The sequence below is a fragment of the Elgaria multicarinata genome, chromosome 20 (genome assembly GCF_023053635.1).
Source record: "Elgaria multicarinata webbii isolate HBS135686 ecotype San Diego chromosome 20, rElgMul1.1.pri, whole genome shotgun sequence".
NCBI classification, from domain to species: Eukaryota; Metazoa; Chordata; class Lepidosauria; order Squamata; family Anguidae; genus Elgaria; species Elgaria multicarinata.
In genome coordinates, this window is record NC_086190.1 from 2,500,165 (window position 1) to 2,522,828 (window position 22,664).

The window sequence follows — 22,664 nt, forward strand, 5'->3', positions numbered from 1 at the left end:
CGTGTTCAAGCAGCGACACCAGGTGTGAAGCAAGATGGGGGCAGAGAGAGGAACAGAAGTGAACTGATACTATTTACATTTATTTAAATCATTTATTTATTCCCAAGGCAGTTAACAATACGTAAATCTTCACCTACCACCTGGAGACCATCAGCGAGGACACTGACATAATATGAAGACAGGGAGGCAATTCCAGAGAAGAGCTACATCAACTAAAACAAAGTCCCTGCTTCTTCTAGTCACCCACTGCTCCTTATGAGTTGGCACCACTCTGAGGAGGTCCTCCAAAGATCTTTGTAGTTGCGTGGGGGTCCTTCAAGTCCCCCCAGGCCTGCTTTGTTTAAACTTTACTACAGGCCTGTAGTAAAAAAACCAGCACTTTGGATTTAGCCCAGAAACAAATTGGTAATATCTGGTAAAATGTGAGAACCAGTAACTGTGTTCTGAATTGACAAGTCTTCAGAGCTGGAATGCACTGCAGTAATCTACTCTGGATGTTATTGGGATGTGTATGGCCGGGGACGGTTGCCTTCCTGTACCCTCAAACGGCTGCAAAAGACACACCAGCTGAAGCCGATAAAAAAAGACACAAGACATGGAATATACCGGCTCTCATTCAGCATGTTAGGAATATCAGAAGCTGCCTTACATTGAGTCAGACTAGCGGTCCATCTAGCTCAGCCTTCCTCAACCTGGGGCGCTCTAGATGTGTTGGACTACAACTCCCATTCTGGGAGATGCAGTCCAACACATCTGGAGCGCCCCAGGTTGAGGAAGGCTGAGCTAGATGAATATTGTCTAAATTGACATTCAGCTCTTCAGAGTTTCAGACAGGGATCGTTCCCAGCCATATGCTAAAGATCCTGGGGATTGAATTTAGGATCTTTTGCATGCAAAGCAGGCATTGAGCTCCAGCCTTCCGCCCAAAGGGCATTACAGGCCAAGGGTTCAGGACATCTAACATCACACCCAAAGAAGACTGAAAGGAGGAACAAAATTGCCTCTCATCAGTATGGGGGGTGGATTTAACCCCAATAACTATCGTATAACCTCTCCCAGCAATTTCTTTTTTATTTTAAACAGCCTGAACCGAAAAACAGCTTAAAACACCCATGGGGATGGCTCCAAGGGTTAATTTCACAGCAGTGCTTTATCAGGGGCATTGTGATGGCCCAGGCAGAGAATTTTAACGTGCACAGAAAGATACGCAGTTTTTCAGTGAAGCATCTTCTCTCTGGCCTTTCCACGCTCACCTCATCACACTTTATTGGACACAAACACGCCTGGACTGCAAGATATATGCAGGGTAAGGAGTGAATGTCTGTAACATCCTAGCATCCTGCAAAACAGCTACATTAGTATACGGCAGCGAGATCAGCAAGCAGTCCAAAGGTAACTTAAGATGACCAATGCAATAAGAGATGAAGGACTTTTTGTCAGATGGAACAGGATTTTTCACCGCAATAAAGTCATTAGTTTAAGGTGCTATCAGATTCTTCCAGCATCCTCTATGTACACACATATATAACTACCCCACTCTTATCTTACAAAAAGAGGCCAGATTCTCCCCCAATACACTTCTTAAACTGGATTTAAACTGCCCCCAATGTGTGAAAACACTTCCCTGCACTCAGCCGGCAAAACTCTCACACTGCCAGAGGGCACATTTTATTCCACACACAGCATTTACTTCCCCGTATGCTCCAAATCACAATTCTCCCTCCACCCCCCCAAAAAAAACCCCTCATGAACATGAAGATCCTTGTCCATCCCTGTTTGGTTATTTTACTCAGCATCCAATAAGTTAATAACAGAATATATTACATATATTTCAGGGAATTCTAAAGTATGGTCAATATCAAGATATTTACGAGAGGCAAATGTTAGAAGTCTCATTGTCAGAATTCATTGGTCTGTGTCCAAAGTGAGGAAGCATATTGCTATTTAGGGTGTTTATAAAATTAATCTGGGATTGTCAGCATTCACAACTGGCTTTGCCATCTCGCATGGCAGCAAGGTAAGATCTCTCCATCCCTATCCGTCCAATATCACATTTCAGATACAAAAAGCTTGCCTTCATCTGTCCCCCATGACCCCTTTGTCATCTGTCCGTCTGTCCCACCTGCCATCGCCAGGCACCAGAGGTGAAGCCCGGAAGGACAACTTTGGAATGGGTGAAATAATGGGATGAGAGCAGCTCTGAGCGCAGGAGTGCAGCTTCCTTCCATGCAAATCTAGCAGCGCGTGCTCACAGAGGAGCAGGGCCTTTTTGAGCATGGCACCAACAGCGCTGTGAAATGCCCTCTCCAGGGAGACCCAATGGGCAACCCTGCAGCTTCAGGGGGAAACCTAGCCATCACGGGAGGGCTTTGCGGACGGCGTGGCACTGGTCCTGTTCTCGATTCCTGACGCGGACTTTGGGCTGGCTGGATTTGTGCTACGCTTATAACTCCTCCTTGTCTGACTGCTTTAGGGGCTGGAAGGGGGGGGCTTCTCATTTGCTGTTTTTTCTCCATTTATTTCTCTTTGGGTTTATTATTAAATCATTTTAATGCTGCCTGCATGGTCACCTGGCACCAACAGCAGGATATAAATGTTTTAAACCAGGTAAACACATTCATTAACCTGTGGAGAAGGACACAGTATTCTGCTTGTGCCCAAAGGCGCGGCCTCCTTCCTTGGGGCCCTTTGCCCATGCCCAGAGGAACTCCACTGTAACATGCCCAGTGGCATGCCCTCCTCCCCAGAGACCTTTTCCCATCCCCCGAGGCATGCCCTCTTTTCCTTAGCGCCCTCTGTCCATAGGAATACTCTATACATGCCCAGAGGAACACCCCAGGCACTGTAACATGCCCAGCGGCATGCCCTCCTCCCCAGGGACCTTTTCGCTTGTCCAGAGGCATGCCCTCTTCTCCTTAGGGCCCTCTGTCCATAGGAACACTCTGCCCATGCCCAGAGGAACACCCCATTATTATTATTATTATTTATGCACATGGTGCTGTACAGAGTAAACAGTAAATAGCAAGACCCTGCCGCATAGGCTTACAATCTTACACTTTAACAAGCCCAGTGGCATGCCTTGCTCCCCAAGGACCTCTGCCCATGCCCAGAGGCATGCACTGCTTCCTCACGGCCTTCAACCCATGCCCAGGGGGGCACTCTGCACATGCCCAGAGGGACCCCTGGCAATCTGCCCATGCCCAGAGGCACGCCCTCTTTCCTCCGGGGCCCTCTGCCCAGGCCCGGAGGCGCACCCGGCCAGAGCCACGCCCCGAGCCGCTCTGCACATGCCCAGGGGCATGGCCGGCCGGCCCGACCTCCCCCGCGAGGGCGGCGGTACCTGCTGATCTGGATGGCGGACGGCGGGGAGGCGGCTTCCTCGCTGGCGGGAGTCCCGGCGGGCTGCATGAGGAGGGCGAAGACGGGCGGCGGGCGAAGAGGCGAAGAGACCGGCTGGCCGAGCGACGGGAGGAAGGACGGAGTGACGGGAGAGGGGCGGGGCCTCCCGCGGTCGCCACGCCCACCTCCCCTGGGATTGGCTCGCCGCCTGCGCTCCTCTGCCCTGCCGTCCGACTCGCTCCCCATTGGCCAGCGCCCTCCCGACGCCCGAGCCCACGTGACACCAACAAAGGCGCCGCCGCGGCCCTCGGCGGGTGGGTGTGGGGAGGCGGTCGCCGGCGCCATGGAGACAGGCCGCGGAGCCGGCAGCCACTTCCGGGCGCGACCGGAACACGCGGCCCGAGAGGCAGGCGCCACCACAGAGAAGTGCGGGGCTAGAGCAGCCTTCCTCCATTTTGCATGATTAAGACCTATTTAGTTATTTATTTAGAACATTTATATCCCGCCCTATATCATTAAGATCTCAGAGCGGCGTACAGATATCATAAATACAGTAACGTTTATAAATGTATTAAAACATTCCCAAACCAACATCATCACCATAATAAAAGTGATGATGACAACGACTTATTATTTATTTAATGCATTTCTGAGCCACCTCTCCAGACTGCATTATTATTAACTATGATGATGATGATGATGATGATGATTTTATTATAGGGAATTTAATATGAAATTTGGAAATGTCATCAACATGTACCTTCCTGGCCTAGTTCTATTAACCTCCACTGCAAAGCCCATTAGAAACTCACAGAGAAGCGAAATCTTTCACAAGCCCCCCCACCAAAAGAGGCAGCAACAGATGCAATTGAGACCCTAATTGACTAGAACCAGAAATTAGGGCAAATTAGCCTTGCAGCTGGAAGCCCTACGCATTTCCAGTTTTCCCAAGGATTTCTCCTCACCCATCCTGCCCCCAAACAAACTGCTGCTTGCTATAAAATGCAGCTTATTTTTATTTATTTATTTTATACGCCTTGATTAGCCCTACTTCATTGAGTTGGTTGGTCTGGAAAGACATGACTCAGCCGTCTGTCTCCATCTTGCCTCTCAGCAGGGCTTCCTCTCTAGGCGCTATTTTTAGACAGAATCAATTATTTAATGCCTGAAATGAGTTCTTTCCAGGGGCTCTTTTCCCAACGAACCAATTCTTTTTCTCAATTTCTTTTTTAAAAATTGCTGCTAACCTAGAGTTAATTTTCATTTTGGCCATTTGAAACATGCTTGCTTAGAAATCAATCCCACTTGATTACTTTCTGCTAAGAGTGCTTAGGAGTGTAACCTTAATTGCATTTATTTGGTTGGTTGCAAGGGTGGGGAGAAATCCTATACAAGGGAACTGAAGCAAAATCAGTCACAGGGATATGCAAATGCACTTAATTGGACCATAGGATGATTGGTGATCCAAAAACGGCGTTCCTGTTTCATGTGTTGTTGGGCAGAATACATCTGCACCTCTCCGAATTCCTTTCTCAGGCTGTTTGTGAATATGGTGCAAGGATTAGACAGACACAGTAACAAAAAGGTCCTGTGACCTCAGATCAGCCACTCATCCAGGAGGCTACTCACTGCATCTCTGTCTGAGTTACTGCTCCGGCTTTGCGTCTTTCCCATCAGTCTCTGCCGGAAACAGTTTCGCTGTGCCCCATCTCCCTGTTTGATGGGTCAGTCTAGCACACTCTGCAAAGAGATCCAACATAACTGGGAGGCTCCTGCTATGTCTCTGCATGAGAGGTTGTTCCTCCAGTCTGTGACTGGGGAGCACTCCTCTGAGAGCAGGTAATTCTGTCTCTTCCATGTTCTAAAGCAAACTCTTGAGGTGTACATGGTTGAGGTGTGCTTCCCAGTGGCTCCGTTGAAGGTGGCTGCTTCCACAAGTGGATGTTGCCTCAGTTTCTCCCTCAGTGGCTGCCTCCCCAAGGTTTCCCTCACTGGCAGATGCTTCTGTGCAGTCTTCTGGCCCCACAGATGCCTCCCCGCCAGCTTCTTCCTTGGCAGCGGCCTCAGCACACGTCCCCCGAGTCTCCAGCTGGCCTTCTAGCTGCCATTCTCCCAACAAAGGAACTACAAAAGGAAACTTCCATGTAAAACTGCTCAATGACCGTCTGGGAAATTCAGTTATATCATGTATGGCCTGAATCAAGATCATGGTGTGTGTGTCTGTCCGGGTGGTTTATTATGCTGCTGCTTTGGCTTATCAAAGTCAGGGTGTTTGTGGGAGCATCACCAAGGCCGCTTTGCAAAAGGTCGCTGTGTTTTTTCACATGTTATTTGTCATGACTCCCATCATCCCCGGCCAGATGTGTTGGATGCAACAGCCATCATGCCCAGCCAGCAAGGTGGCACACTGAAGATGTGCTGGGCTACAACTCCCATCTCCCCTAGTGAGCATGTTTGGGCATGGGGATGCTGGGAGTTGTAGTCCACCACATCTGGAGGGAGCCACATTGTGAGGGGGGGGGAAAGGATGCTTCAAGGTGCTAAAAGGCTCTTGGTCAGCCTGCCCCCAACCTGGAACCCTCCAGATGTGGCTAGACTACAACACCCAACACTAGGGTGATCCTATGAAAAGGAGGACAGGGCTCCTGTATCTTTAACAGCTGTATTGAAAAAGGTATTTCAGCAGGTGTCGTTTGTATATATGGAGAACCTGGTGAAATTCCCCCTTCATCACAATAGTTAAAGGTGCAGGAGCTATACTAGAGTGACCAGATTTAAAAGAGGGCAGGGCTCCTGCTGCTTTAACTCGTGTGATGAAGAGGAAATTTCACCAGGTTCCTCATATATGCAAATAACACCTGCTCAAATTCTCTTTTCTGTGCAACTGTTAAAGATACAGGAGTCCTGTCATTTTCATATGGTCACCCTACCCAACACCCCTGGCCAGTGGGGATGATGGGACTTGCAGTGCATCACCTCTAGGGGTGCCCCCCCCCCGGTAAAGCACGTCCCAGCTTGCTCTTTCACACCCGCTTGCTTTTGCCTCGGTCTCCCCGATTTCCCTCAGGTAAAGCAAAAACACTACAACTCCCAGCGTGCCCCGCGCCAAAGCGCCTTTTTTCCGGCTCGGGGCCAAGGCGCGTTCAATCGAACTCATCGACCATCGTCGAACGGCCTGTTGAGCGCGACGAGAGAAAAGCGGGGTTGGAGAGGGCGGCCGATCGATGTTGTCGGCGCTCGGAGGATTTCGCCCCGGAAGCTGAGCCCTGCGCGGGCGGACTTCCTTTGCCTTTCTCTATGGTTTTGAGGCCGAGCGCATGCGTATACGCCGCCGTCTGGCCGCAAGCCCGGAAATGGAGGGCCGGGCGGGGCTAGCTGGGCGCATGCGCGCGGGCGCTCTTCCTTTCTCAACCTCCTCGCTGCTGCCGCCATGGCTCCTGCGGTGAGTCTCCGGCCAGGTCGGGCCCAAGAAGCCGGGAAGGGGGGCAGTGTCAAACCGAGGGGGGCGAGGGGGCGGGAGGGACGCCACAGGGGGCGGGGGGGCTCCTGGGGGGCTCAAGTAGGCCTCAGCCCCCTCCCTCCTCACGCCCCGCCCCCACATCTCTGCCCCCCACCAGCCCCCCCGCCTCTGCCCCCCATTTCCCCCCAGGGGGTCTCCCCAACACCCCTGCCCCCCCCGCCACGTCTGCCTGCCTCCCCTCCCCGCACGTGGGGAGGGCCTCTAAGCCTGTTGCCTCGCGTTTGGCCCTCTGAGCATGTGCAGAGAGCAGCTCAACTGCAGCCCTGGGGGTCTGGCTTGTGGAGGGAGGCAGGGGTTGACTTTGGTGGTGGTGGCGGTGGCGGTTGCGGGGGAGCAGGAGGGATGTAGGTTTGGGGCTGACGCGGCCGGCCGGCCTGTGTGCTTGCTCCTGTGCCCCTTGCAGGCTTGGAGCCCTCGAGAGCGGCTGCCAGACAGTGCAGGCACAACACTGGGCCCAAAGCAGCTTCCGGCCTGCCACTGAGATCCTCCCCGGAGTCCTCCAACCTCTGGTGCCCTCCAGATGTGTTGGACTGCAACACCCATCATCCCCAGCCAGCGTGGCCTAATCCAAGAAAGCCTGGATTAGACACGTCCATAGAGGGAAGGCTGTGATGGGAGGAGAAGGCCGCTGCACCCCTTGGAGGGACGGGGGGGGGGGGCAGATGCAGGAGAGGGGGCCTTCTCTGCACTGGCACCCAACAACAGGCCATGGGTGAAGCGAGGATTGTTGACCCCTCGCACAACCCACCACCACCCAGGTTCTCACAGCATGGCAAGCTGCGGGTGGGTGTTGTGTGTTCAGATCGTGCCCAGCATGTGCCACAGCCTTGTTTAAACCATGGTGGGTTGTTTTGATGCTGCAAACCAGGCCAGTATCAGAGTGTTGTGGCCTGTGCAGAAGTGTATTATTTCTGAACGCACCCCATGGTACTTCTCAGTGAGGACTTGGTAACACACTGCCCCATCATGCATTGCATTCTTTTGGGTGCAGACCTAAAGAGTGTAAAATGTGAGTGCAAATGGCCGTCTATTTGCAAACTCGTGTTATGCAGCTTTGCTAGCCTAGGGCTTGTTTCTTTCTCCCTCCCAGCTCTTGCTTGGTTGGCAGCCTAGGTCCGTGTTTCTGCAAAAGCTTTAGGCCAGATCTACACCAGCAGGATATAAAACTTTAAAAGCGGATTGAAAATGGTATATGGAATGTGTCATGGGCCCCAACCGTTGTCAGCGGGCAGTTCACAATTAAAACCATAAAATGCAACAAGACAGAATAAATTTAAAAGTTAAAAACGCCATATAAAACTAACTAACTTACAGTCCAGGGAAAGACACTGAAAAGATACGTTTTTCAGGAGGCATTTAAAGGATATTACATTTTCCGCCTCCTGAACCACATAAGCGAAGGTTTTCCCGAGGATGGGTGCCCTTACAGAGAAGGCCCTGCTGTCAAGGTTCTTCATGGTGACATTCCGTTAGTTTTGGAATGACCTGCAAAACCTCTGAAGATCATAAATATCATCTTTGTGTGTATATATAAGGGAGGGTAGTCTGCTAGTTATCCTGGTCTCAAATTGTTTAAGGCTTTGTAGGATAATAACATAACCTCATACGTGGTTGGCAGCTAACATATTTTGCTTTGTTTAAAATCAGTTTCTAAGAAATTGGCTTGTTGGGTGAGACCCAAGGTGTGCAGCCTTCTGGGCAAACGGTCGAAGTCCAGTGTGAGAAAGTCTATGCCAGATGTGTGTCAAGAGAACAAGTTCAGCTCTGTCCTCCTCCTCCTCCAGTTCCTTGATGTGGGTTTCATCTCTAGCCTGCTCAGATGGAGAGGTGTAAGGCCTTGAGGAGTCCTGGCTCTGTGGCTTTGCCAGGTCCAGCTGTCCTGCAGTCTATAGACATGCTGGCTTGAGCCACAGGTCAGCCCCTCATAGACTTTCTGGAAGTGATCAGTCTGCCTGCCCACACGTTCTGACACTAGTAATTTCTTACCAGGTAGGGAGAGAGAAGTAACTTTTCCAAAGCCTGGTTGTCTGGAAGCATTTCTTACTCTGTGATGGTGATTTCATGGATGTTCTCACACTGGACTTTGACCACATTTAGAATACTGTGCGTAGTTCTGGCCACCTCTCCTAAAAAAGATATTCTTGAGCTGGGAAAAGTGCAGAAAAGGGAAACTAAAATAATCCAGGGACTATGAGGGAAGGCCCCTGTGTGAACAGAGTGCTGGACTAGATGGACCCTTACTCTGATCCAGCATCAGGGCACTTCTGATGTTCTTAAGATTTTAAATAGCCTTCCAGGGTAAATAATCCTGAGCCTGGGATTGGGGCTGGATAACTGCCCCCGCCCCCCTGGGCTGGGTTGGACGGCGGCTCCCATCCCAGGCCACTGCTAGCTGGAAATGACGGAAGCTGCAGCCCCAACCCAGCTGGAGGGCACCATGTTGGAACGGCTGGTGCAATGCACGGCTTGTGTCCCCTCTGCTGCACGTGCCGTCGTTCCTTTGACCCCTGTGCTTCTCCCCTGCAGAAAAAGCTGCCGACGAAGGGTGGCAAAAAGAAGAAGCAGGTCTTGAAATTCACTCTGGACTGCACCCACCCGGTAGAAGATGGTATTATGGATGCTGCCAACTTTGTAAGTTCTGAGCACTTGGAGGCATGCTCTGTTTTCAGGGTCACACCTGGGCCGAATTAAGAGCCAGACCGGGGGGCGGGGGGGGGGCTTCAAGCATCACAGCAGATTGCAAATAGAAGAGATTGGTCTGATGCCACCTTGGGAATACCGTCACCCTGACTTTCAGGGATTTCATTTTGTGGGGTGGGGTGTTTCATGAGCAGTGTTTGCCGACTTGCACGGAAGTGTTTCTTTTGTGAGGCAGCCTTATTCTGCTCACTGGGGCATCTGTGTTTCGTCCGGCATCTAGCACGCTGATAACTATTTAAAGTGGACGCAGTCATTGGATTACAACTGGTTTTAGGCCCTGATAGAGGCGCTGATAGATTTCTGTTTGTGAACAGTCTGTTTTGCGGGTTTTGTGTGTGTTCTGCTACAAAGTCTGCCTCTCTCCAACTCTGAGCCAAGTGGCTGTGTCCGTGCTTGCAAGTTGCTCCCTCTCAGGCTCATAATACCCCTTGGATGTTGCTCCTAGTCAGAGAACACCGGTGTGGTTTCTTTTCCTTATTGATTGCGTATCCTTTTCAAGCAAGAGAGACCGAGGGGAAAACTCAAACTACGCTGCGCCTTCTGATATCGAAGGCTGCAGCTCTTCTTTTATTACCTGTGCCACGCTGTCAGTCTACCTGGTATGCTTCAGAATGACATAAACCACATAGATGCGCCTTCGCTCCTGAAGGCCCAACGCATGCAGCCTCCTTGGAATGGGCCGCTGCAGGCTGGGGAGACTGCATCTACATAGGGAACTGCAGAGCCTCCTGGGACTGTTGCCACCCATTTTGTCTGCATAAAATCATTGCTCGTGCATCTGCAAAAGCAGACTCGTGTCAGCTCAATAAAATATAACCTCCAGCGTGGGGGGGGGGCGGTTATGCGGTTGCTGCCGTCCCCTCTCGTTTTTTGTTCCTCCTGCATGAAACTGCCCAAGTGCTCGTCCTCCGTGGCCCTTGTGGGTCTCCCTGCCGTCAGAAGTAAGGCGGGAGATGACCAGGGATCAGGCCTTGCCTCCCTTCTCAGCACCAGGGACAGCCACCAGTCTGGGCCTCCCAGGAAGAGAGGCAGCATAAAACACGCCTGCAAAAAACCAATTTAAAATTTCTGGCGTGAACTTTTAACAGCCCCTCTTTCAAATCCCTCAGGAGCAGTTCTTGCAGGAGCGGATCAAAGTGAATGGGAAAGCTGGGAACCTCGGTGGAGGTGTGGTGACCATCGAGAGGAGCAAAAGCAAAATCACTGTGACCTCGGAGGTCCCTTTTTCCAAGAGGTGAGGAGCCGGTGGTGTCATGACAAGGGCGGGTGAGGAGGGTGAGGCTTTGGCCAGCAGGGCCTTCCTTCCACTCAGAGACACAGGTGCTGGCTGAGCTTCAACCCGCCTCCTTGCTCCTTTTTCTGCCCTGCGATCGACTGCAGGGTGCAAGACTGGAGATACTGACGTGTGGGAAAGAACATCCCCCCTCCTTCCCCTGCTTTATGCGGTCTGTCAGGCCAGTCACCAAGGAGCTGAAAAGCTCTCTCAGCAAAATGGTGGGTTGGCATGTTCAAGACAGCCCAAAGGTTCAAGTGCTTCACCGGGCGCATAATTAATCTGTGGAACTCAGTGCCGCAGAAGGTGGCAATGACCACTAGGCTAGGTGGTTTAAAGCGGGCTTGGACAAATTCTCAGAGTTGGGGAAGTCTACGGTCACCCTATGAAAAGGAGGACAGGGCTCCTGTATCTTTAACAGCTGTATTGAAAAGGGAATTTCAGCAGGTGGTGTTTGTATATGTGGGGAACCTGGGGAAATTCCCTCTTCATCACAGCAGTTAAAGCTGCAGGTGCCCTGCCCTCTTTTAAATCTGGCTACTCTAGTATAGCTCCTGCAGCTTTAACTGTGGTGATGAAGAGGGGATTTCCCCAGGTTCCCCATATAGACAAATGACACCTGCTGAAATTCCCTTTTATATGCAGCTGTTAAAGATGCAGGAGCCCTGCCCTCCTTTCCATAAGCTACTAGTCTGATGGCTGTATGCCGTCTCCTCGGTCCGAGATGATACACCTTTGTGCCCCTGTTGCTGGGGGGCAGCAGCAGAAGAGCGCTATTGCCTTCACGTGCTGCTTGCAGGGGGGACCTTTTCTTCTCTCCCGTGCCCGACAGGGTCATTATCCCATGTAAATGAATGGTGGGAGATTCATGGCAGATCAAAGGAAGGACCTCTTCACACAGCACGTCGTTGATGGAATTCGCATTTCAGACTCTCCACTTTTCGCTTGTGTCAAATTTCGTACCCTTTGCTTTTGCCTCCCGCTTCCACTTTTACGAGGAGGCTGCTCAGTCCTGCTCCGCTGTCACGAGAAAGGTGCAGCCTTCCTTTTCTGGGTGCAAATCCCTCGTCAAAACATTGGCCAAATGGTGACAAATGGTGTGTTTCTTCTCTAGAGGGTATTTTTGTGGCAGAATTCCGCAGGAGAAGCATCTGCGAAGGAAACGGTTCTCCGCTTTAGTAGGGAAATTTACAATCCAGCGTTGCCGGCTCTTGCCTGAAGCGCTTCCTTTGGGCGCTGAAGCAGCAATGCCGGAAAAGCTGTATTGCAACCAGAGGGAAATTCTAGCGAAGATTCGCTTAAGAAATAAATTGGATTTTTAGCTGGGCCAGTCCTAAAGCCTCCAGACAGGGCATAAGTGGGCCGTTTATTATAAACCTGGCATGGGGAATGTCTGCCTCCTGGACTGGATATGACCCTGCAGGACTTACTCATTTGACTTTACCCCAATGCTGAGAATGGAAGAGCTCGTCTCCCATGGGCTGCAAGTCGAACGTTGACCCTCTTCCCTGGTTAGAGCACTCTCGGGGCGACAGGAAAAATCCCCCTCCCAGTTAATCTGCGTAGATCACTTCAGGCGAGTCAGGGAAGGGTTGGCAACGAGTTGGCTTACGTTTGGCTACCAGTTGGCTTTCGTTTCTCTTCCCCCCCTCCCAGGTACCTGAAGTACCTCACCAAGAAATACCTGAAGAAAAACAATTTGCGTGATTGGCTGCGTGTCGTTGCCAATAGCAAGGAGAGCTATGAGCTGCGGTATTTCCAGATTAACCAGGATGAAGAGGAGGAGGAGGAGGAAGATTAAATGCGAAGTAATCTGGAGATATTTTGTACATTCGGTTTTCCTTGAATAAAATGTGGCAAACGTTCTTGTAACATTCCCCCCCCCCCGTGTGTGTGTTTTGAGTCCTTGAAATACCGCAACTGCTGGGCCAAGGACCCTGAATGGTTTCAATAGCCCTGACGCCCTCCAGTTGTGTTGGACTACAACTCCCATCGTCCCACAGCCATGGGAGTTGTAGTCCAACGTATCTGGAGGGCGTCATTTTCAGGAAGGCTGCTTTAGGGGAAGGTTAGTCTCCTTGCATTGGGTGGTGATGCTGTAATGAGTAGTCAAAATAAGTGTATATGTAAAATACGGGAGGGGAGGTGACATTTGGGTTTTCAGAGGGATATAGAGGTATTTATTTATTATTTATTTATTTATTGCACTTAAATACTGCTCCCATAGCCAGGGCTCTCTGGGCGGTTTACAGAAATTCTAAAATTAAGATTAAAATGAGAATACAAAATTTAAAATTCTAAAACACAGAACATACACACATAAAGCATTTAAAAACCGTTAAAAAACTAAACATGTGGGTGATTAATATGTGCCGCCATATGCCTGGGCAAAGAGGAAAGTCTTAACCTGGCGCCGGAAAGATAGCAGTGTTGGTGCCAGGCGAGCCTCGTCAGGGAGATCATTCCACAGTCTGGGGGCCACCACCGAAAAGGCCCTGTCCCTCGTTGCCACACTCCGAGCCTCTCTCGGAGTAGGCACCCGGAGGAGGACCTTAGATGTTGAACGTAGTGACTGGGTATATTCACGTCGGGAGAGGCGTTCCGTCAGGTATTGTGGTCCCAAGCCGTGTAAGGCTTTATAGGTCAAAACCAGCACCTTGAATTGGGCTCGGAAACATACAGGCAGCCAGTGCAAGTAGTTGGTATGGAGGCAAGCTTTTCTGTCAGGAGTAAAGTAATGTGGTTTTAAGAGTCTGGACAAGTTGATTTGTATTAGCCGCCTGGCCAGCAAGTTTTCAAGTTTTGGTCAGTATGTCAAATTCAGTCTTCACCCTTCCCAAGGGCTTCTGGGCCCCTCTTTGGCTTCCCGAACTTCAAGACACAGCTGCCAAAATGTCCCTTGTGTGTCCACCTTCTCCATGGACGTCTGCAGCACAGAAGCCCTGTGCCTTGGTGGTGCAGGATATTTCCCTTCGACCCCAGTTGCCTCTGGAGAAATTCCTGCATGGCTGCATTGCCACAACCCTGTGGAACGGGGTCATCTCCCTCCCCGCCACCCTGGCTTTAGGGACAGCACCCCTTCGCCTTTTGGGAACAAGCTGCGAGAAGTTAAGGAACAACTTCAGAGCCCCACTAGATCGGATCGAAGTTCCATCCAGCTCAGTTTCCAGTTCCCAACAGTGGTCAGCCAGCTGTCTTGGGTAACCGACCCTCGGGGGGGGGGGGCTGACGCCATGACCTTCTCCATTGTTGCTCCCCAATGATGGGTGCCGAGCGCTGCCTCTGAACGGTGAGGTTTCGCTTGTACCTAAGGCGAACAGCCGTCCATACGTTGCCTATCTTGTCCTTGTCCTACTCCCTCCAAAAGACAGTTAAGCCAGTGGCCGCCACGGCAGGCACAGCAGCGAATTACATAAATTAACGGTGTGTTGTGTGAAATACAAGGAAGGGAGGTGTTTGGGCAGAGGGCATTGTTCAGCAAGAAAGGAAAGGAACCTCTCGTGCAAGCACTGAGTCATTACTGACTCTTGGAGGGATGCCAGCTTTCGCTGACGTTTTCTTGGCAGGCCTTATAGCGGGGGGTGGTTTGCCGTTGCCTTCCCCGGCCGTGATTACCTTCCCCCCAGCTAACTGGGTACTCATTTTACCGACCTCGGGAGGATGGAAGGCTGAGTCGACCCGAGCAGGCTGCCTGAAACCAACTTCCGCTAGGATCGAACTCAGGCCGTGGGGAGAGTTTCGGCTGCAGAAACTGCTGCTTTACCACTCCGGCTAATTTCCCACCGTAGCCCCTTGGCCAGTCACAGAAGCCAAAACATCACCCTTTCTCTTCCATAGTCCTGGGGCAACTGGCTGTTGGAATTGAGGCACATGGTCCTACACAGAAGCCTTTAGGACCGATTAGCCTTCTGGGATTAGCCATCCGCTCACCGGCCAGAGCCGTTTTTGAAAGTGCCCCCTCCATCTCCATGGTTTGGAAACTTCTGCCTGCAATATGAAGCTGCTCAAACACTTTCCCACCAAGTACCTGTCCAGTACAGGTGAACCATGCCTAAATCTCTGTGACTGTGTAAGAGGACAACGGTCTACTTTTGTGAACCGCCCAGAGAGCTTTGGCTGTGGGGCGGTATATAAATGTAATAAATAAAGAGAACACACTCAGACTACTTCCCAACGTTAAAAAAGAAAATGCATCTTTAATAACTGAAATAAACCAGGTCAGACAAATGCCTGATGGGAGGGAGAGGATGTTCAGTCCCTCTGCCCCATTCTGAAACATAATAAAGAGGTGGACTGTCTAAAAAGCACTCTGAGCCGCCATGACCATTTAAGCCTCCATAGACAGAGATGGATCTAAGAGTACCCCCAAACTACGAACCTGATCTTTCAGGAGTGCGACCTCATCCAGAACAGGCAAAGAGCCTGTCTCCCGGACTCGGGAACCCCTCACCCGCAAGGACTTCCCATCTTGCCAGGATTCAGCTTCATTTTATTGGCCCTCATCCAGCCCATTACTGAGTCTAGGCACCGGTCCAGGACCTGCACAGCCTCACCTGATTCAGATGTCACAGGGAGATATAGCTGCATATTGTTGACATTTAGCTCCAAATCCCCTAATGGCTGCTCCCAGCAGCTTCATATAGATGTTAAATAACATTGGGGACAAGATGGTTCCCTGTGTGGCGCCCCATAGCTCAATTGCCAAGGGGCCGAGGAGTGGTCACCCAATGCTACTCTCTGAAAACAGTCCCATAATATGTATTAGTGTTATACCTTTACTAGGAAGAGCAAGTGGTCACCCGAAAATGTGCCCGCTTTCAAGGGCTCTTCCGGCATCTTGCCTGACAAAGCGATCTAGAGATGTCAAAAGCATGTACATTTTAGGTAGAATCACAGAATAGTAGAGTTGGAAGGGGCCTGTAAGGCCATCAAGTCCAACCCCCTGCTTGGCCTAATACTAGGACTGCTGACCGGCACATCTCACAGAGACCACATAACACCGATCTTAAAGGAATCACATTGGCTGCGTATTCACTTCCAGGCGGAATTCAAGGTTTTGGTAATGACGTTTAAAGCCCTAAACTGCTTGGGACCTCAATATTTCAGGGAGCGCCTCTATGTGCCTGCCCGAGATTTGAGATCTGTTGCAGGCACCCCCCTCCTCTGCATCCCACCAACATGAGACATACGCTATGGGGAAACGCGGGAGAGGGCCTTCTCTGTTGTGGCACCCCAGCTGTGGAATGCCCTCCCCTTGGAAGCCCGATTGGCATCAGCACTGGCTTCGTTTTTGCACCCAGTTAAGACATGGCTTTTAAACAAAGCCTCTGATGGCTAAATTCACCACGCCTGTACATAGTTCTAATTGGTTTTTCTGTGTTTTTAGCTGTGTATATTTACTGTTTAATATTGTTTGTGTGATTTAACTTGTGCACTGCCCTGAGATCCTTGTCATATAGGGCGGGATACAAATGACTTCATAAATAAATAAATAAATCAGATGGGGCACTATTATTATTATTATTATTATTATTATTATTATTATTATTATTATTTATTATTATTTATATAGCACCATCAAAGTACATGGTGCTGTACAGAGTAAAACAATAACTAGCAAGACCCTGCCGCATAGGCTTACATTCTAATAGAATCCTAATAAAACAATAAGAAGGGGAAGAGAATGCACCAAACAGGCACAGGGTAGGGTAAAACTAGCAGTATAAATGTCAGAACAAAATCAAGTTTTAAAAGCTTTAGGAAAAAGACAAGTTTTTAGCTGAGCTTTAAAAGCTGCGATTGAACTTGTAGTTCTCAAATGTTCTGGAAGAGTGTTCCAGGCGTAAGGGGCAGCAGAAGAAAATGGACGGAGCCGAGCAAGGGAAGTAGAGACCTTTGGGCAGGCGAGAAACATGGCATCAGAGGAGCGAAGAGCACGAGCGGGGCAATAGTGTGAGATGAGAGAGGAGAGATAGGAAGGAGCTAGACAGTGAAAAGCTTTGAAGGTCAACAGGAGAAGTTTATATTGGATTCTGGAGTGAATTGGAAGCCAATGAAGAGATTTCAAAAGCGGAGTGACATGGTCAGAGCGGCGAGCCAAGAAGATGATCTTAGCAGCAGAGTGGTGAACAGAAACCAACGAACTGATGTGAGAAGAAGGAAGGCCAGAGAGAAGAAGGTTGCAGTAGTCCAACCGAGAAATAACCAGTGCATGAACAAGCGTCTTGGCAGAAGAGACAGACAAAAATGATCGAATCCTGGCAATATTATACAGGAAAAAACGACAGGATTTAGCTACTGCCTCAATATGAGGAATAAAGGAGAGCGAGGAATCAAATATAAAGCCAAGACTACGAGCTTCCTTGACTGGAGTAAGTGTAACATCATTGACAGTAAGAGAGAATGAGAGATGAGGAGAAGGTTTAGGAGGAAAAACAAGCAATTCAGTCTTTGCCATATGAAGTTTCAAACGACAATGAAGCAACCAAGCTGAGATATCTGAGAGACATGCCGAGATACAATCGTGAACATCAGGAGAAAGATCCCGAGATGAAAGATATAATTGTGTATCATCGGCATACAGGTGATATTGGAGGCCATGAGATTGAATGAGATTACCCAAGGGCAACATGTATAAAGAAAGCAACAGCGGGCCAAGCACCGAGCCTTGCGGAACCCCTACTGAAAGGGGGAAAGAGGAAGACGAGCTGCCATTAGCCAACACTAATACGGAGGAGAAGTTATCAGCGGCTACTAGGCCTTATGGCTCTATGCTACCTCTAATGTCAGAGGCAGGATGCCTGTGTACACCGATTGCTGGGGAACATGGGTGGGAGGGTGATGTTGCTCTCACGTCCTACTTGTGGGTTTCCCATTGGGGCATCTGGTTGGCCGTTGTGGGACCAGGATGACGGAGTCCTCTGGGCCTTTGGTCTGATCCAGCATCAGGGCTCTTCTGGGGGTTCTGAGGTTAACCTCTTCCTGGCAGTCAGCACTCAATGGGCTCCTTTGGGCTGGGAGAAAGCTACTGAGGTGCAAACTAAGGGGGGGATCCTGTGGGATCCCAGCCCAGATGTGGGCCTGGGGGCTGCTACTTTTCCACCCAAAAGCCAGTTTGTTGGAGGGGTGTGTGGAAGCCCTCCTCCCTTGAATCCCTGTGCAGTACACGTGCCTCCATCGGGTGACCTTGGAGCCCGGCCCTACGACATGCTGCGGTAGGTCTAATTGCACCCTCCACACACACACACTCCCTGGGGCTGCCAGCGCCTTCTCCCTCAGAGGGAATATTAGATGTGGAGTGGGGGGGATTTGAACCCGGCCTTTAAAACAACGATACCCCCCAGTGGAGGCTGGTGGCTCAGATTTCGGCAGGGCCGGGATATCATGCCCCCCACTGGAGGAGCCCTCCTCAGAGGAAGAGCTAGAGACCCCAGAAGCCCAGGGCATCCCAGACCAGGGGCTGCCACCAGTTCCTCAGGAGACTGAATCCTCAGGGGAGGTGGGTTGCCAGGCTGTCCCTGTCAGGAGAAGAGACTCGGAGGTAGAGGCGGAGCAACTTCCTGACCCCCAGGATCTTCATTGCCTCAAGAGCATTCGCCTGCAGCAAAGGTCTCCCCAGGAGAAAAGGACTCCTCAGGAGTATGGCCCAGGAAAGGGAGGCTTGATTACTGCAGCTGAGCCCTGGGTGGGGCCCAGCAGGCTCTGTTCTTAAAAGCCTTCACTAGAAACCCAGCCAGCATTGGAACAACTCGGCCCGTCCTGCTTTTGCTGTGCATCTGTGATTGATGCTCTGCCTCCTGACCTTTTGGACCTCCGAATGACCCTGCTGCTGGACGGGGCAAAGTACCGGACCGATTTCCTGCTTTTGCCCTCTTGCCTGCTGTCCTGTCCGCCTGCCCTCTGCCTGGATTGAGACCACCTCTCCTGTAGCCTCGACCCCCACCAGCTAACCACCCATAGACTGGACTGCTTGCTGACTCCACGGCACTTAGAGCTTTGCTGCAGCCAAAGCGGGACATGTGAATCCATTCCAGGTTTTGGTCAGCATCAGGCAGAGCACTGAAGGAGCTATCCGAGGTGCTGGACCCAGGTTTGGGGAGGGGGTTAGCTCCTTTAGAGCTCTGCCTGAACCCCAGAATGGATTTAGTGCCCCCACCGAAAGCCGAGTCATCAACCTCCGCCTGTAAGAACTAGAAACTTAGATTCTGACCCCCACACACACGCTTTTTCTTCGGCCTCCTTTTGCATTGTCCCTGCAGGACCCCCCCTAACCCTTTACCCCACCCCCCTTCTGAAAGTGCGCATCTCTCTGGCCCGTTGCGCCCTTGCCCAAGCCCAGGGGAGGATTTGCCCGAGGGGAGGGGAGGGGGGCGTGTTGTCGCTTTGCCTCCGATCTCCTCGAATGGGAGGGAGACGGAGAGAGATGCTGCTGGTCCCCCAACGATGGGATGCGGTTGCCAAGGCAACCAGACCGGACGTCAGCGCGCGCCTGGGCATGTGCGGGGCCGCTCCGGGCGGGGGCGAGGCGGCAGCGCTCGGTCGGGGCGGGCAGGCGAGAGGCAGGCGCGGCCCGGGGACCCTGGCAGACCCCTCCCCAGCGGCGGCGGCGGCGGCGGCACCCCCCACCCCACCCCACCCCGCCCCACCCGCGCCCGCCTGCGCAGCGGCCATCTTCGCAGCCTCGCCCTCCGCAGCGCAACGTGCGCGCCGGCCCGCCGAGCATGCGGGGGGCGGAGGAGCCGCAGGTCGGCGACGACATGTCAGGTAGGCGGCGGAGGGGGGAGGATGGGGAGGGGAGGGGAGGGGCGGGGGGCTCCGAGGACCAAGACGAGCACGGGCGCGCGCACCATCCATACCCCCCCAACCTCTCCAAGGAGCGGCCGCCGCTCTCCAACGAGGGGAAATCGGCGCTGCCCAGGATCGGGGCCCTTTTTTCCAATAGTGGCCTGCAGGATTGCCCCCCCTCCCATGGAGGGAGGGGGCTGACACCAAGGGCGAGGCCGGTAGCCCCGCCACCTTTTCCCTCGCCTGCAAGTCACGCCTGGGGTTCGGGGGTAGACTGCGGCGGCACAGGGAGGCTCTGCTGCTCTCCGCGCCCCCCCACCCGACCCCCAGAACCTGAAGAGAGCGCCTGGAGCGGGGGCAGGACGAGCAGGGCCGGGCCAGTCCGAGCGGAGGGTCCCGAGCAGCTGGCCGTCCGGGATACCCTGCCCCTGACACGGGAGGCTCTCTTTCGCCGCCTGTTGTGTCCTCCATGCATTTGCCCAGGCTCCCCCACGACCCTCCAGATGTGTTGGGCTACACCTCCCGGGGTGCTGGCTGGGGGATGCTGGGAATCGTAGTCCAACAACAATATCTGGAGGGCCCCAGTTCCATCCTCTCTGAAAGCCTTCAGAGGCCCTTGCCGGCTGCTGCTGCCGCCGCCGCCGCCGCCCCGTCTGATGGGAGCCGGGCTGGAAGTTCATTAGCAAAGTCCGCCAATTAAGTTCTCAGCCGCTCACCAGCGTGCTGCGTGACCCGGAGCTTTGCCGTGCGACTTTGAAGGTGTTCTCAGTTTGGGCCTCCAAAAGACGCCAAATTCGGATGGTCCTATATTTCATTGAAGTTTACGTACAATTCTTAGAAAGCTGCGTTTTTACACACACACACACACGAAGTCGTCATATTTAGATTTATGAAGCTACGTTTCCCCTCCTGTTTTGTTTTATGTTACTGAAATTTTACAATTAAAAACCAACCGACCCACATTTCACTGGGCCGTGGGGTACTCCACCTAAAAAAGTGAAAAGTAACCATTTCCCAATTTCTATGGCTACGCCAAGGTGGTCCCAATCCAGCTTGTTTTGCTTATTCCACTGATTTATTCTGCTTCCCCAATTACGAGGAACGGCATTAAACTATATGGTGTGTGTGTGTGTGTGTGTTTTCCCCTGCATTGGAGGGTCCCCCGTTTGGTCCGGGATTCCAGCTCCCCCACCCCACCGCCCACTTTAAATACTTTTGAGATATTACTAGAGGCGGGTCACTCACCCACCCCTCATTTAGAGAAGCCTCCCCCAACGTGGCACCCTTGAAATATGTTGGACTGCAATCCCCATCATTCCCAGCTGTGAGAATGATGGGTGTTGCAGTCCAACACACCTGGAGGGCAAAAGGTGGGGGCAGTTTGGAACCGGAGTGTTTGAAAGGTTTGACGTATATTCTGTCAGCAGCCACTGCAACAACCCTGTAAGGTAGGACTCCTGGACTCTCTTTGGCTGGCTGGACCGTCCTTGGGCAAGACGGATATGACCGCTGTTACTCCTGGGCCTGGTGGCATCCAGATTAGCTGAGTACAACATGCTATGTGTGGGGCTGCCCTTGAAGACTGTTCAGAAGCGATGCGTTCCCAACCCCAGTTCAGAATGCCTTTGTAGCTGCAGGGTCCGGGGGAAGTAGATTGTTGTTGTTATTATTATTATTATTATTAATTGTTATTATTATATTTATTTGTATCCTGCCTCCAGTTCGAGCCAGTTATGCCAACACCAGAGGCCCTTCTCTGTGCTCTTCCTCTAACTGCACCAGACAAGGCAGTAGCTCAATGGCAGAATGTAGGCTTCAACATGCAAAAGGTTGCAGGTTCTGTCTGCAACATCTCCAGTTTAAAGCGATCTCAGGTACTGAGTCTGGTATGAGGCCTGGGAGAGCGGATGCACCTTCCCCAACCTGACGTCCTCTGGAGGTGACGGATTGCTACTCCCATCATCCCCTGCCAACACGCCCCTGCTAGTTGGGGATGATGGGGATTATAGCCCATCCCATCTGGAGGGTGCCAGGTTGAGGAAGTCGATAGTGAACAGGAGGTCGGATGGGTGTATCATGTGTTCATGTGCGGAGCCTTCTCCGTAGTGACACCCTGGCTGTGGAATTCCCTTTCTCCCAGTGGAGGCTGGGGGCTCTGATGCTGGTAGGGCGGTGAATGCTCTCGGTTTCAGTCAGAACTCTGAAGGAGCACCTTGGAGAAGCTCCTTTAGAGTTCTGATTGGTTCTGAATGAAACCTGGAGTGGATTCACTGCCTCACTAGCAACGGAGCTCTTAGCCGTCACTGAACTTACCTTGCTGTATTGCAGCATTGCCCAACCAGGCGCCCTTCAGATGTGTTGCACTACAACTCCCATTATCCCCAGCTAACTGGGGCATGATGGGAGTTGTAGTCCAACACATCTGAAGGGCACCCAGTTGAGGAAGACTGTATTAATAGAACTCAGTTTGGCAGGCATGGGGCAGTGTGAGCCCTGCTTAATTTCGGAGAAGACCACCGTCGGTCCCTTCAAGGGCCCATTCAAGGGACGTCCCAGGCATTTGTTCAATAACTCCTACAACAACCCTGTGATGTTGGACATATATTTACGGTTTTCATGTAGTTTATTTTGCATGTCCACACTACGTTTCTGGATGAGCCCCACTTTCTTCCTGAATTGAAACTGGAGACACATTTGACTCCCAAGATTGGAAAAGATTCATTTTTGGATTTTATTGAAGGGAAAATGGCTGATTCTTGGAGGAGCCCTGCTGTGCTTCTGCATGAGTCACTGTTCTGGTCAGGACTCCTCTGAGGCCATCGCATTGGCACTGGCAATGACTGAGTGATCCAAAACACATCTGGTGCAGATAATCCACAGCAGACTGGAGACAGATTGTGCAGGGAGGCAAGTTGATAGCTGTGAAACATGCAGAGACACAGTGGGGAATCTCCTCTGCAGCCCCCCTGGAGCTGCTATATTTTTTTAAAAAAATGTTATTTTATTTGTTACATTTCCATCCAAGGAGCCCAAAGCACTGTACACGCT

At 51.6% G+C, this 22,664-nt stretch overlaps 3 protein-coding genes across 3 annotated transcripts in view; 2 read left to right on the forward strand and 1 right to left on the reverse strand.

The window, feature by feature from the left end:
• The window catches only part of ACOT7 (acyl-CoA thioesterase 7), a 94,657-nt gene extending 91,220 nt beyond the window's left edge, over positions 1–3,437 (reverse strand). The window contains exon 1 of the mRNA XM_063145357.1: positions 3,341–3,437. Coding sequence (XP_063001427.1) covers positions 3,341–3,408 — 68 coding nt within the window. The 5' untranslated portion in view covers positions 3,409–3,437. The remainder of the gene's footprint in view (positions 1–3,340) is intronic.
• Positions 3,438–6,673: 3,236 nt separating this feature from the next.
• On the forward strand, positions 6,674–12,708 carry RPL22 (ribosomal protein L22). The gene is made up of 4 exons (XM_063145288.1): positions 6,674–6,781; positions 9,386–9,490; positions 10,669–10,793; positions 12,489–12,708. The coding sequence occupies exons 1-4, from the start codon at positions 6,770–6,772 to the stop codon at positions 12,631–12,633; spliced, it is 387 nt and encodes a 128-aa protein (XP_063001358.1). The 5' UTR covers positions 6,674–6,769; the 3' UTR covers positions 12,634–12,708.
• A 6,817-nt stretch (positions 12,709–19,525) lies between these two features.
• CHD5 (chromodomain helicase DNA binding protein 5) overlaps positions 19,526–22,664 on the forward strand; it is a 79,681-nt gene continuing 76,542 nt past the window's right edge. Inside the window, exon 1 of the mRNA XM_063145371.1 lies at positions 19,526–19,595. Within this exon, the coding sequence (XP_063001441.1) occupies positions 19,553–19,595 (43 nt within the window). The 5' untranslated portion in view covers positions 19,526–19,552. The remainder of the gene's footprint in view (positions 19,596–22,664) is intronic.